The 13,600-nt window shown below is 42.7% G+C and overlaps 1 protein-coding gene across 7 annotated transcripts in view; it reads right to left on the bottom strand.

The window, feature by feature from the left end:
• The window catches only part of CCDC187 (coiled-coil domain containing 187), a 44,763-nt gene that overhangs the window by 17,433 nt on the left and 13,730 nt on the right, over positions 1–13,600 (bottom strand). For all 7 annotated transcript variants that reach the window (XM_054220179.1, XM_054220181.1, XM_054220180.1 and 4 more), the window contains 5 exons: positions 9,579–9,769; positions 2,458–2,564; positions 1,940–2,044; positions 919–1,022; positions 107–240 (listed from right to left, as the gene is read on the bottom strand). In XM_054220179.1, coding sequence (XP_054076154.1) covers positions 107–240; positions 919–1,022; positions 1,940–2,044; positions 2,458–2,564; positions 9,579–9,769 — 641 coding nt within the window. The remainder of the gene's footprint in view (positions 1–106; positions 241–918; positions 1,023–1,939; positions 2,045–2,457; positions 2,565–9,578; positions 9,770–13,600) is intronic.

The raw sequence follows: 13,600 nt of genomic DNA, 5'->3' as shown, positions 1-13,600 counted from the left end.
TTGTGAATATGCGTTCCAGCCCCTGGATGCTGCACTGTTTCTCACGTCATGCTAGAAAGTGTTGTTGTTTGCCCAATACCACCAAATCCTTTAACTTAGTGTTCACCTTCTTGAAGCCCTGAGCAATACGAATCCCTTCCTCCCCAAGGTTTTCTTTCTCCCACTGTTTTGGAATCCACTGGACTGTGATCTCTTTCTGTCTGCAATGCAGATTGCTTCAGTGAATGTGTTTCTTCATTACTGACAGTAAGAAAGAAAGGAAATATGTTCTTATTGCAGTCAGAGGTACTATTTCAATTCCCAGCTTTCATAGTGAAGCCCTCTGTGGAGGCTGAGTCTTTTTCAAATTAGCATGATGCTCATTTTTATGCAATATTGAAAGTTTTATCTGTGCAGAGACGCATTTCTGGTAATTGTATCCATAAGATTCTAGAAGCAATCCTCAAGTCCTTAATATATGCCACTTTAAAGGAACATAAAAATGTTCTCATACAATTTTCCCATTCATAGTAAGGTATACGATGGCAAAACAAAATGAGGAAAATTATGTTTTCCCCCACAGGTTTCAAAGGGGCTTCTACCTTTAAAAAAAAAAAAAAAAAGAAAGGAAAAAAAAAAAGCATGAACATTCAAAGGTGTTAAAGGTGTTTATACTGTGGTTTGTGCATAAATCAGAGTAGAAAGCCTGTACTGCAAAGATGGATACTTCACAGCAGGTATCTGAATGAGTAAAATGGTGAGGCCATAGTCTTAAAGATATCACGACAGCCATATTAGCTCTTCTTAAGTGACTTGAAATGAACATCAGTTTTAGAAACCATGCACAGCACAAATGCTCTAGAGCTGCGAGTCATTCGTACAGTCAAACCACAGGCTAAAACACTGGCTAAACGCCTCATTGTATACTGCCTTCTGTACCTGCCAGCTGCATTGTCGCCTTCTGATTGGGGTCCTCTCCACATTTGCTCTGCATGGTCCAACTTTGGCACAAAATAACAACTGCCTTTGGAGCGACTGCACTCCTGCAAACACAGAAATCGTCCATAGACCTGAATGATCTATTTGAAAGGCAGAATTTTAAGCCTTCTTCCCTCATCCTCTTGGGAAAGCCCTTCATTGTAGATAATGCTTTTCATATGCCAATAACTCCTGAAGAGTTGGATTAACTAATGAGCTGGATACTACTCACACTGAAATAACTGTGTGGGCATATGGATGTAAGATCGTGTAACAGCTTACAAACTGTTGCTTATTTAGAGCTGTTTTCATGCGAGTCAGGGTACCATGTTCATCCTAAGGGCTTAAAAAACCCAACAAAACCATACAGAGATGACTTCTGTCTGAGTTGTTCAAACATACTGAGAGACATTAATTGAGCTAAAGTATCCTCCAAAGCAAATATTCTCAACAACATAACGAGAGCTTGGAATTGCACATGGGGTTTGAGCTTGTGTTTATGAATGTGGGACTAAATTCATATTCTAACAAATAGACACCGAGCTCCTTCAGCTCCTAGCTGAATTCAGAATCTGAGGCGCAAATAAACAGCATGCTAACTTTTTGGTTTTGGAAGGATACTTTTTGGTCAAGATTAGCATCTGACTAGGCTCTCATGTCTGAGCAAGCATCACAGTAATTATCTGTTGAGGACTTAAAAACCCTTCTCTTGATTTTACAGCAAAACCAGCCATAGATACCAAAAGCTGCAGTACCTAAGTGATTTCAGATCAACAGTCCAAATGACCACCTAAGGGATTCCATTAACTGAGACACCTGGGCACTTCCAAAAGGTTACCCAGATCTACATTTTTTTTATCAGTTAAAAAATCCCTTTTGATTAAGGGACTCTAAGTGAGAAAAAAAAACAACCCAGTAGGGATCGGAGGAACATTTTACTGAATCCAGAGGTAACAGCACAGGACCTGAAATGATAACTTACCTCTGAATTGTGTTGAAGCAGGTTGTTCAAACACCTCTGGCTTTCTTGAAGCTCTAGTTTTGCTTTCTCCCTCAGCACCGTAAGCCTCTGCTGGAGCTGATGGACCTGCATTAGGAAATGACATGCTATAAGTGATATTTTTAACCAAGTCACCTGACTTCTCAGAGCTGGGGGGCAAAGGGCAGCAAACTCCAAGAGGAGGCAGAACAGGTATTATGCAGCCAACTGGCCTCACATCCTGCTGTGACTACTTTGGAAAGCAGTACAAATACTCGCCTTAGCTGCAGCACAGCGATGCATTCTTGCCTGCCAGTGCTAGAATAGCGTCTCCAAATAGCAAATTAAGTCTGGCACCTCTCCTTTACACCTACATGGGGTTTATAAACCTAATGCAGAGTCAGCTGATGCCAACTGATTATAGCCTAAACACACCTGATTCCAGGATAGCTAGCACCTTTTTTCCTGGGATAGTAGAACTGGAATTGTTCTTTGCTCGTTTCATAAGTTGCTTACTGTACCTTCAGTTTGTGAGCCAGTAGTAGGGAGGTTTGCCTCAAATTGTCTAGATGGCTCTTGTGTTTCTCTTCCAGTTCTGTGCAGCTAGAGTCTCCTTCACCTGCAGAAGCTTAGGAAATAGATGGTAACAGTCACCATTTGTTAATTAAAAATATTTTAACATCCGTGCTCCATTTAATAGGTGCCAGCTGAAGAAAGTATCAGAGTTTCCCAGAGGGAGGCAGTGGAAGCAGATTTCCTTCAGATTCCAGTTGGATGCTGCCTTGAAAATGTGTTTCTACACTGTCAAAGTCCATGGGGATTTAAGTGTTTTGACACCAGAGCTGGCTTGCTGGGTCACTGTTGAGGTCAGTACACCTTGTAAATAATCTAACAGCATCATGATATTTTCAATGTGGTACCGGGGCATCTGCTTCTCAGCTCTGCTGTGTTTCAGGTCTGGTTGTACCTCTCAAAACATGCCTGAGCCCTAATACATAGATTTAAACAGGGGATTGTGAAAAGGGGAAGGGGGGATGTGTACGTTGTTCCTAACTGCATCTTCCTTTTGAATCCTCTCTGGGCCTGTTTTTGGAAGCCTCCTAAATCTGATATCTGCCTTTATTCCTGGAATAACTTCGCTGCATACATTTACTTCTTCTACCATATCCGAAGAAGGAAAATGTCACTACTTACATCTTGTCAATAAATCTGTTAGCATAAAGTCACACATGTACTGGGGAGAGAGGAAGAGGTAGGACTCAAGAGGTCCTATGCCAGGAAAGAGAAGGACTGGGGAGCAATTCCCATTCTAAGTCCAAAGCCTGGGTTATGGCCACTCTTGTCCCCACTGCTCCTTCGCTGCACCAACTGGATCAGACCCATTAGTTACAAAGCAAGAAAAGCTTCCCCACTTGGTCACTTCTCTGGGAACTCTAGCAGCACCGCACATGCCCCCTCCATCTTGTAGCTTCTCCCTGTGTGGGGGTGCAGGCTTGATTTCTCTCTTTTGTCATGGGGGAGACAAGCCCATAAAAAAAAGCTTTCGCTTTTAAGTAGGGAAAACAATTCTTGTTCCAGGTGTACCTGTTTCACTGCTACTTCCTTATTGTAACTCTCCTGTCTGTCTTTTACAGTACAGGTGATGTAATGTTTACCAGTGATATGTTCTTGGCTGCTTTGAGCTTCTCAGATGAATTGCTAAGCTTATGCAAACAGGTTGCGTGTTTACTCTATGCTGTGGCACGGTCACAGCAACCAGAGTCATAAATGAATTGAAGTGTGGGTCATAAATAGAAATAGGTTTGACTTGGAAACTTGAGATAAAATCTGTATCCCTGTCCAGATTGTCTGAATCCAAATTACCCCATGCCTCAGGAGAAGCCCACAGCACACAAGGTTTGTTTTTGCTTTAAATACTGAGGGATCTTTAACGTGGAAGGAACGGAGATGTGGGCTTCTTGGCATGCCAGGATGCTTTTTGTGTTTATGTGGTTGTGAGTGAAATAAAATGTCAATGCTTCAAGCCTGATGCAGATTTTTCTGTTAGAATGCTGCTGTGTTTTTATAAACAGCTTGATTGAAAATTTCACTTACCTCTTACAGTACTAATATAGGAGGCTTTTCTTAACCCTCTCCTTTTCAGAATCAAGAGATTGATTGATCAAGAGAAAATCTTATCTTTTATTTCAGTAATGCATATCTCCTGGCTCTGGAGGGTTGTTTCAAAAGGCAAAACCATACTGAATTACCTAGAAATTACATGCCCAATAAAGAGTTCATCCTTTTATAAAGATTTTTAGTTTTACCCCAATCTTTCTAATTTTGAGGACTGATTCAGACTCTGTAAAACTTACAGTTACCAGAGATGATTTTGTGAAATGGTATATTTAGGAAAATGCTGTGGATGAAAGAGGTGTTGTTTCTACAGGGAAGTTTTATTACTGGTTTTAAGGAATGTAATAGAAAAAAGACAAGTGAGTAGCTCTTCAACGGGTATACAGACAGCTCATCACTTTCAAATGTCAGATGAGGATGCCTCCTTCCATACTAACAAATAAGGTCATTTTATTAAAAAAAAATTACAATCTAAATTTATTGATGCTATGTTGTCTGAGTAGCTTTTAATACTAATACCAGGGCCATTCTGAAGCATGGGATTCTATTAGGATATAGTTGAAAACTGGGAAGTATTTTAACTTTGTGCCTCAAACTGAATGATGTTATTGTTGTTCTACTCAAAGCCTGACCAATGGTACCAATCTCAAAGTGAATAAAAAGTTTGTTCTGATCTGTTTTCACTCCTTTTGAACATAATTTTCCTAAATGTGCCTATTTCCAGATACATTTCTTGTGTTGCAAAATCCTGCTTTAAAGAAAATACCATCTGGCTAAACTTCATGTCCTCTTATGTTATGATGAATGGCATTCTACTGCATACCCAGATAGCTTCAATGTACATACACTCAGTCTTTTTAAAAAAGTGCTATTTATTAAATCACTTTCCGCTGCACTTGCAGAATCTCAGTAAAGCCCTGTAGAATCTCTGTGACATATAATTAAAAAAGCTGGGCTAAAAGTCTCATTTTTCTAATCACTTGAAGCTAGGCAGAAGCACTTACTGCTGCTTTAGTCAAGGACAGCTTTTTCTCTTTCTGCCCATGTCAGCAATCAGTCCACACCAGTTATTACAAAAATTTGTACTTGCAAGTTTAGATGTAAGCACAACTTTGACTACATTATTGCCAGGAGGTGTATGAAGATGGGGTGTAAAAAGTCTTGAATGGCTGCTGTGGAATGGAGCAACAGATCCAGAAGGAATTGACCCAATCCTTCCTCTCTCCAAAATTACTGTGCTAGCTCAATTGCTTTATTATTTTAAGATGCCCTTCAGGTAAGGGAAGGGACAGGTGAAATACCACTCAGGCTTTTCAGTACTTTGTTAGCATGCAAGAACTGAGCTGTGGTGGTGACAGGTAAATGGAGATGCAGAAAAGAGGTTTGCTAACTCCTGATCACAACTGAGATACGCAGTACAGGCGATGAGGATGGCTGTTTAGCCCTTTTTCAGCAAGAAGAGCGATCCCTAAGCAAGAGACTCTGAACTTGAAGGCTACACTTGTTTAAACAGGAAAATCAATGGGCTTATCCGCATTCTTGAGTACCTTGGAGAATCTGTATTTCTGCGCCTGCTGAATCAGTTTCTTCTCTCCTCTATAAATACGACTGATATCCCACTTGTCATTGAAGAGTAGCTGCTTGCTAGACAAGGGGATTAATGTGTCCTGCGCTGCTCCTGTCCTCTGCATATTTTGTGTTTATATCTAAATCCTCTAGTATGGAGGGTTGGCCAGAGTTCAGCTTCCAGCCAGATGTTGCAGCACATGGCAATACCTCACCCTGCTGCTGACCCTTCCACGTGCGGAATGTCACATGCAGAGCAGCAGAGCAAGAGAGAGCTGGGCCTGAATCTGGGCCTAAGCAGAACCCTGACTGTCCATGGAATGTTCCTTCTACCGCTCATCCGTTATACTCAATTCCCTCCACCCACTACCCTTGCAGTATGGATACCAAAGCCCCAGCCTGTAACGGCAAAGCAACACTGCACTCCACAGAGCAAGAAATGTACACAGGTGTGCACATGCTTTGCAGTGGTATTTTACAAGTAACAGCACCCCGTGGGGCAGTAGCACAGAGAGGAACAAAGTCCTGACTTCTTGTGCTATAGGCTATAGGATGATTTATCAGCCAGCTAATGAGCAGTGCAAATATAGCATCTGTGGGTGTGGAAAGAAACTAGTTCAGAGGGAGAAAACTGCTATCAAAGGAAGTGAGAGCAATTCTCAAGAGCAATTCTCGTATTGCCTGTCACAGAGTCAAGAGGCATGCTATGCTTCAACGCTGCCGTCACTGCAGACTCCTTCAGAGATGTTTGAAGGCTGATGATGGAGCTCACTGAAGCTGCACCAGGCAGAAGCTTTGTAAAATACAAAAGACAGTGTAGGATTTTGAAGCAAAACACGAAGAGCTGTCTTATCTCAGAACCATCAATCAGAGGGCAATTAGCTGAAAACATGCTGTTACGCTTCTTCACTGATTCCACTAATTTAATCATTTCTCCCTCTGCTACAAGCAAGAAAGCAGCTCCCTCTAGTGACATGAGAAAATGTGTCAATCAGCAGTTAAGGAAAGATGTTACATATGAATATCTTTTCTTTGTAATACAGGTTAAGATTCTGCATTTTAAGAATAATGGAGAGCATTTAATTTGCTTTCTAAATGCCAACTACTTTAAACCAGTAGCTGTTCTTAAGCTTCAACATGTAGAAAATACATTTTTAACAATTAATTTCAACTTAAATCTTGTTATTTCTCAAATTCTAAAAGGAAACAAGAGCTTTCTGGCTTATTTAGTCCAATCTGGCTCATAGTCCAATTGCAAGGCTGTAGGAAGGGGCACAGGCAAAATGTTTTTTTTTAAAATCTCCTACTTTTCTTAGAATCATAGAATCATAGAATTGTTGAGGTTGGAAGGGACCTTTAAGATCATCGAGTCCAACCTTTAGCCTACCCTGACAAGAGCCACTTCTAAACCATGTCCCTCAGTGCCCCATCTACCCTTTTTTTAAACACCTCCAGGGATGGTGAATCCACCACCTCCCTGGGCAGCCTATTCCAATGTTTAATAACCCTTTCAGTGAAAAAATGTTTCCTAATATCTAATCTAAACCTCCCCTGACATAACTTGAACCCGTTTCCCCTCGTCCTATCACTTGTCACCAGGGAGAAGAGGTCAGCCCCCATCTCTCTACAACCTCCTTTCAGGTAGTTGTAGAGGGTGATAAGGTCTACCCTCAGCCTCCTCTTCTCCAGGCTAAACAACCCCAGTTCCCTCAGTCATTCTTCATAAGGTTTGTCCTCCAGACCCCTCACCAGCTTTGTAGCCCTTCTCTGGACACGCTCCAACACCTCAATGTCCCTCTTGTAGCGAGGGGCCCAAAACTGAACGCAGTACTCGAGGTGGGGCCTCACCAGTGCCGAGTACAGGGGGATGATCACTTCCCTTATTTAATAATGATACAGAAACTTGGGTACTGTAAGCTGTATTCAGAGGGCGTGCTGCAGTATCAAGGAAAGTACAGCTCATCTTCTCAGCTCCCTGTGGAAAAGACCTGGTGGTCTGGCAGGAACGATGGAAGGACTTTGTGTAATGGTGTCTCTGAGAGAAGCAGAATGTGCAAAGGAGGTCCTCATCAGCTCGCTTGGTTATACCAAGCTTTGTGCCTAACATGATTAGGGATCCATATAAGAGCTATGTGAAATACTTCCCAGTGACCCCTGTGGAGACAATTTCTGTTCATCACAGCATGTGCTTATAGCATTTGCAATTCCAGATTTTATACTCTCTGTGTCTAAAAAGAAAATTCAACAGTTTGGGACAGGTTCACTGTTTTACTTCAGGCAGTAGTTACAAATATTTTATGAATATCTGCCTCTTATACTGTGTTTTATTATGTTTGAAGATGAAATTTCTCATTTTGCCAAGTGTGTTTACTACAGAAAATTTTTCATGTCTTTGGCATAATAATTAGCAGTTAGGGGATGCACTTATCTTTTAAAGGTAAATACTTATATTTCGCAGCAGTTGTGTAATTACACATCATTATGCTGCGTGTGCATGGTGACTTCTGTGTTCTGTGAAAGAGAACAGAATCAACTGCTGGTGCGATGCATCGTAGCAGACAATACAGCCTTGCGTCTGAATACCCTTTTCCTGATAAGAGTGGTGAGCAGATCCACTTGTGACCCATATTTCAAAACCACATTGTCTCCAGAGTGACAGTTCTGTGCCTCATCTGCAGCAACATGGCCCGTAGTGGAACTGCTGGCTCACACTCAAACCTGGCGCTTGAGCTCACTCAAACGCTGTCAGCTCCTGCAAATGCACAGAGAAGGTAAAGGTTTCTCCTGGCATAGATACCAGGCAGCAGTTCCTATTTTTCACGTGGCGAATGGTGGATGGCAGGGTCTTTTTGCCAGATACCTTCCAGAATTGGGGCCCTTAGTTATTAATATTAAATAAATACAATGTCTTTCGCTTATGGTAAACACTTCAGACAACAGACTTACTGTCCAATCATGTAAGATGCCCTCCTAGTCTCTGGGGGATGGGGAGAAGCATAGTAAACAAAGTTGGCTTCTCCACCACCTCAAAATCCAATGTTACATATAAAATTTTGTGGGGAAAACAATGAAGAATCCTTAATAAGAGCAAAGGCTTTTTGTAAGTACCCTCTTTGAGGAAAGGTTATCTGATCTTGTTCTTTTGTCTCGGAAAAGCCCTTAAAACAATGCACCATCTGCTACTGTTTGGAGGAAGCAAGCAGAGATCTCTTCAGACAGGGCGGCCTGCATGCTACTGTTTGCCTTTTAACCCTTTCGACCACAAACTTTCCCTTGTTTCTATGCAAACATTTGTTCTGAGCAGAAGCGGTTATGCCCGGCACCCCACCCTTGCCTTGGCCAGCCCCGCGGGATCCTCCAGCAGATCTCTCCATTCAGCCTGCATCCTTTGTTAACCGCCTGTAAATGTTCTGTGCCTTGATGTGTCTTGCTGTACAAGTAGGATAATATCCCACACTTATCTGATGTAGTAATTATGAAGAATTAATTGCAAAGCTCCTTGAGACCTTCAGATGAAAGGTGCTGAAAATGGCTCTGGTCCGAATGGGGTTTGTTCTGTCGGGGGCTGTCTGTAGCTGTCACTGTGTCACTCAGCACAGGGGCAACCTGTGAGGTGACACTCTGGTGAATTCACGCCTGTGAGACAGCCAAGCACAGCACTGCATGGAAAAGGCAAAGTGTTTCTATTGCATTTTTTAGTGGGGTGTATCTGTTAAATTGGATATGAAGGTTGAGGGGACATTTTTCATATATTCATTCTTCACCATTGAAATCTGGAACACGAACCAGCTATTTGAAATTCCCCCTCACCCTAAAAGTTTTTTTCAGTCCCAATCAGAACCACTAGCAAAGATTCTCTTGCAATGAAGGACTATTCGTTCTTTTGCAATAGCATGAGAAGTACCTCGGGAGGGCACTGAGTAACCACCGTGCTCTGATGTTTTGGGAAATGCCACCTTACCAAAGTCCTGCTCAAAGCTGTGGTGAGTCTCAGCTCCAGGGCTCAGAGTGGCAGAGGGCTGTGACCTGAAGCTGTCCGGTGTCCTCAGGATCTCTCTGGGAGACCAGTTGGCAATTTCCTCTTGGTTCTGAACTTTGAAAATGGTCTCACACTGGTAGTGATTCTTCTGAGCTGTGAGTTCTCTCTGCGGACTGTGTCAAGGTAACAACAACAATTACTCAGAGTTTTTGAGATTGTGCAAGAGTATAAACAATCTTTGGAACAAAAAAATAGTTATTTCATTTTAACAAAGCTATCATTTATTCAATTTTGTTAAATGGAAACAAAAGACTCACTGAAAAGTCATACCTGCCAATGTACAAAATCCCCTTTCTTGTACCTCGATGTTGTCAGGAAAGATAAAACACTCGTCTTTACCTACTCTAAATACTTCTCTGAGAGAGCTGCATATTTTTCAACCTGGTAGAAAATAGAAACAACAACCTTGCCATTTGAAGCTTAATTTATGAGGGTTGCATTGTACAATCTGTGCCATTGTTAGGACTTGGTTGCACAATCTAGCTCTGATCCTTGGCAAAGTTTTCTGAAATCTTTTTAGAAACACAAAGTACCGGTCTCTGTTCCAGCGTTTCTGGGACATGGCTATGGCCCAACTAGATTTGTTATATATACTTTAATATTTCGAAACAATGTCAGCACCAGGTCCCACAGTCCTGATGAAGATCTCAGATAACTGGTTTTACTTTGTTTTGATCTGTAACTATCTGGGCTTAACTAAAAAGATTAGGAAGGAAGGTGTGAAAATGGGCATTTACTGATCAAGCCTCAGCTGAAACACAGGCAGGGACACTGAGACACATTGAAACGGTGACAGATGTTTTCTTTTTTATACAGAAAAATGAACATGGAAATTTTTTTTATCAGCAATCAGCTTAGGGAAATCTCATTTCATTTTTCTCATTAATAAGCTTTTCTTTGTTTTTCATGACCCAGAAACTGCTAAAACGATTAGTACAGCTTCCACTAACGCGTCTTGGATGTAGTCTTCAGAAAGCGGGAGCAAAGGTGGATGAGAGAGAAAGAGAATAGGTAACAGGGTCTTCTTAAAAAGCAGTTCTAATATTTGTTGGGCAAATGCATGGAGTATTGTCTCTGCATTTGTGTTGTGTTAGTATTTTAGTCAATGCCACTGTTTCCTTTGGCTCTTGAGAAATGCCTACTTCTGTTTGAAAAGACTGATGCCACGGTCCAAATCCAACCCTGCCTGTTTCCAGGAAAGGCCACTGCCAACACCAGTGGAAGTCAATGCAGATTCTACAGAAAATACTGGGGTTAACAGGGGTGCCCAGCAACCACTCTCCACCAGACACAACCAGCTCTGCAGTGGGCATAAACCATCACAATTCCCAGATGAGGTTCTTCGGATTTGCAGTGGCTAAAGAGAAGGCACTACTGGGTCCACAGCAGGAGCTGTGATCTAACAACTCTGAACGTCAGACCTCTGCCTGGCGCTGCTTGCACTGCCTAAGCCTGTGAGACTGCCCCATGCACTTTCAAAACTGAATTTACGCAAAAGTATTACAATCTTTTTGACTCTCAGGAATGTAATAGAAAGCCACTTACATAGATAATTGAATCAAAAATAAGGATGAAATTGCATACACATTTTCTGGCAGTTTGGAGAATTCCCATCAGCGAATCATTTGCATTAGCAACAAATCTCCCTCAGCTGCCCCTGTGGACTGCAGAGCAGCCGTGCATGAAATGGGAACATTTCTTATGGAAAGAGGCACCTGCAGGGTTTCTTGCATGAACATGAGTCACTGTTTTTGCAGCTATAATTAAACATGTAGACACAGAACTGTGCTGTCGAAACTGGCTGTGGATAAGATCATGTTCAAGAGCGCTAATTTTGTAATGCTGGATGTTTTGTATTTGTGAATGAGGCTGGCAAACAGTCAGTTTTTAACAGGTGGCTTTGTTTAGATGAACTCTTGAAGACAGTATCTATTGTAGGCAACTGTGGACTCATAACTCATTACCGCTGGTAGCAACAGTGGAAGTCGGAGCATAGACCCAATTCAGCTGCTTTTACTATCGTATTTTCTAACCTTGCTCTAGCTACATTGGTGATGAGCTCTACGGGCACGGATTTACCAAGGGCTAAAACATAGCACTATCGCCGCCTGTTACCAGAGTGCTGTAAAGCTTTGTATGCTCACCAAGAGACAGGCTGCCTTCACTCCCCACTAACACTCCCCCATAGGCAGTTCATGCACTCACAGTGCAAATGTGTCTGGAGGAGGAGAAATTATGACCCTGGAAAGTGTTTTCCTCAATCACCTCCTTAACACACTGGTGCTCGTTTACCATGGGCTTTCTGCCCGATCAGATCGTAGCTGTGTACCCTCAGCAGGCATGTGAACCGGTTGATACTGGAACAACTTCAGGAATAGCTAGATCAAGGGACCCTCAAGTTGTCCTTACTGGTGTGTGCTGCCCACTGCTGTGTGCGGAAGGACTCTCAGCGACTTGTGCTTCCCGTGAGTGAGCGCGCAGGCTTCAGGACTAGGTGCAAAATTCAAATCTAGATCATATGCAAGTAAAAGCTGAGGACAATTCAAAGACAGGCTTTTACTCTGAACCTTTGTATTATCTACTTTACCAGTAGCTAAGAAAGGGTTAGACATGGGATGGTCTTTCCTTTATATCGTCCCCTTACTGTCACTACTGCTGCATCAGAGGGAGCCCTCAGCCCACAAGGAGATGAGTCTGGAGCCATTCACAACATAGCAACGCTTTCCACTTCTAATCTCTAAATACAGCCGTATTTTATCTGCAATTAGCTCTCCTCATCTTTTGAAACAGCACTTGCAACAGGGTTGTGATTTATTTTATTGGTGGGTTTTTTTCTGTGATGCTCTGAGGACTTTGTTTGACTCCACTGCTGAAACACACAGGAGCTTTGCTTTCTCAGTAATTGCATTGTTCAGGAGATCGGTGCAGTCTGTCTTATTTCTACTTTGTCTGATGCTTGTCCATTACAGCTGAGGAGCTATTCCCTTTGGGGCCCACAGGGGTTCTGCACCTACATTGCATTACTGTGAATTAGAGTTGCATATAACCACGCACGCATCACGACAAGAGTAATGGACAACGCTGTTTTCTTCAGCCTGGTGGGCTGCGCTCTCTAAGGTGCAGTGCATGTGCAGCTCTGACTCTCTTCACTGCACACTCTGAGTGCCAAGTGCTCATGTTTTATACATTTGCCATCTTCTGTGACAGAACAGCTCCAGAATACTTGCAACTGATCTTTCGGAGAAGAAATCAGCCCAACCTTTGTGAATGTGGTAGTTGCACACAAAGAACAGGGGTTTAACTCTCAGTAATTCCGGTAATTACTGTTCATAACTTTGGTAAGCTGAGCTTTCTGGACTTATCTCTCCAATTTTCATTTTCATCTTGTTTACTTTGCACTGTAAAGCTGTAAACAATCTTCTTAAAAATGAATGCTGTGCCTTATATCCTGCCTTCAGTTAACAAAACTGCTCTTCTTCCCACTAGAGCTCTCTGCAGGCTCACTGCAGCAGGTTGGCACAGCCAGCTTGGTCCCTGGCACCAGCAAACTGCCCATGAAGCAGCACCACGCCATCCCACTGGGCAGGGACCACAGCACCGACACCTCGTCCTTCGCTCTGAACGGGAAGCTGGGGACATGGTGGCCAGTTTGCTGCACATATGTCCTTTCTTGGTAATGCCTGTCCAGGTCATATTTAGTCTTCTAGGGCTCAGGGGATTTGCTCTCTCAGGGAAGACCTCTCTGCAGAGATGTGTGTCCCCTGTCGGGACTCTGGCTTTGTCCTTCTCTGTGGCTGGACAGGGGCAGGGTCTGGTCTGCAGTTAGTGATTGTGTCTCAACTAACAGGTGCCTTCATGGTCCTCCCTGTCACCGGAGATGACCCACCTGGGGCAGTTACATGAATATGTCTTTGCTCTCTAAGACACGGGCTAAACGCAGAGAG

Source organism: Rissa tridactyla, chromosome 14 (genome assembly GCF_028500815.1).
Source record: "Rissa tridactyla isolate bRisTri1 chromosome 14, bRisTri1.patW.cur.20221130, whole genome shotgun sequence".
Classification (NCBI taxonomy): Eukaryota; Metazoa; Chordata; class Aves; order Charadriiformes; family Laridae; genus Rissa; species Rissa tridactyla.
The sequence above is the reverse complement of the archived record's forward strand: the minus strand, read 5'-3'. Positions and strand labels throughout refer to the sequence as shown.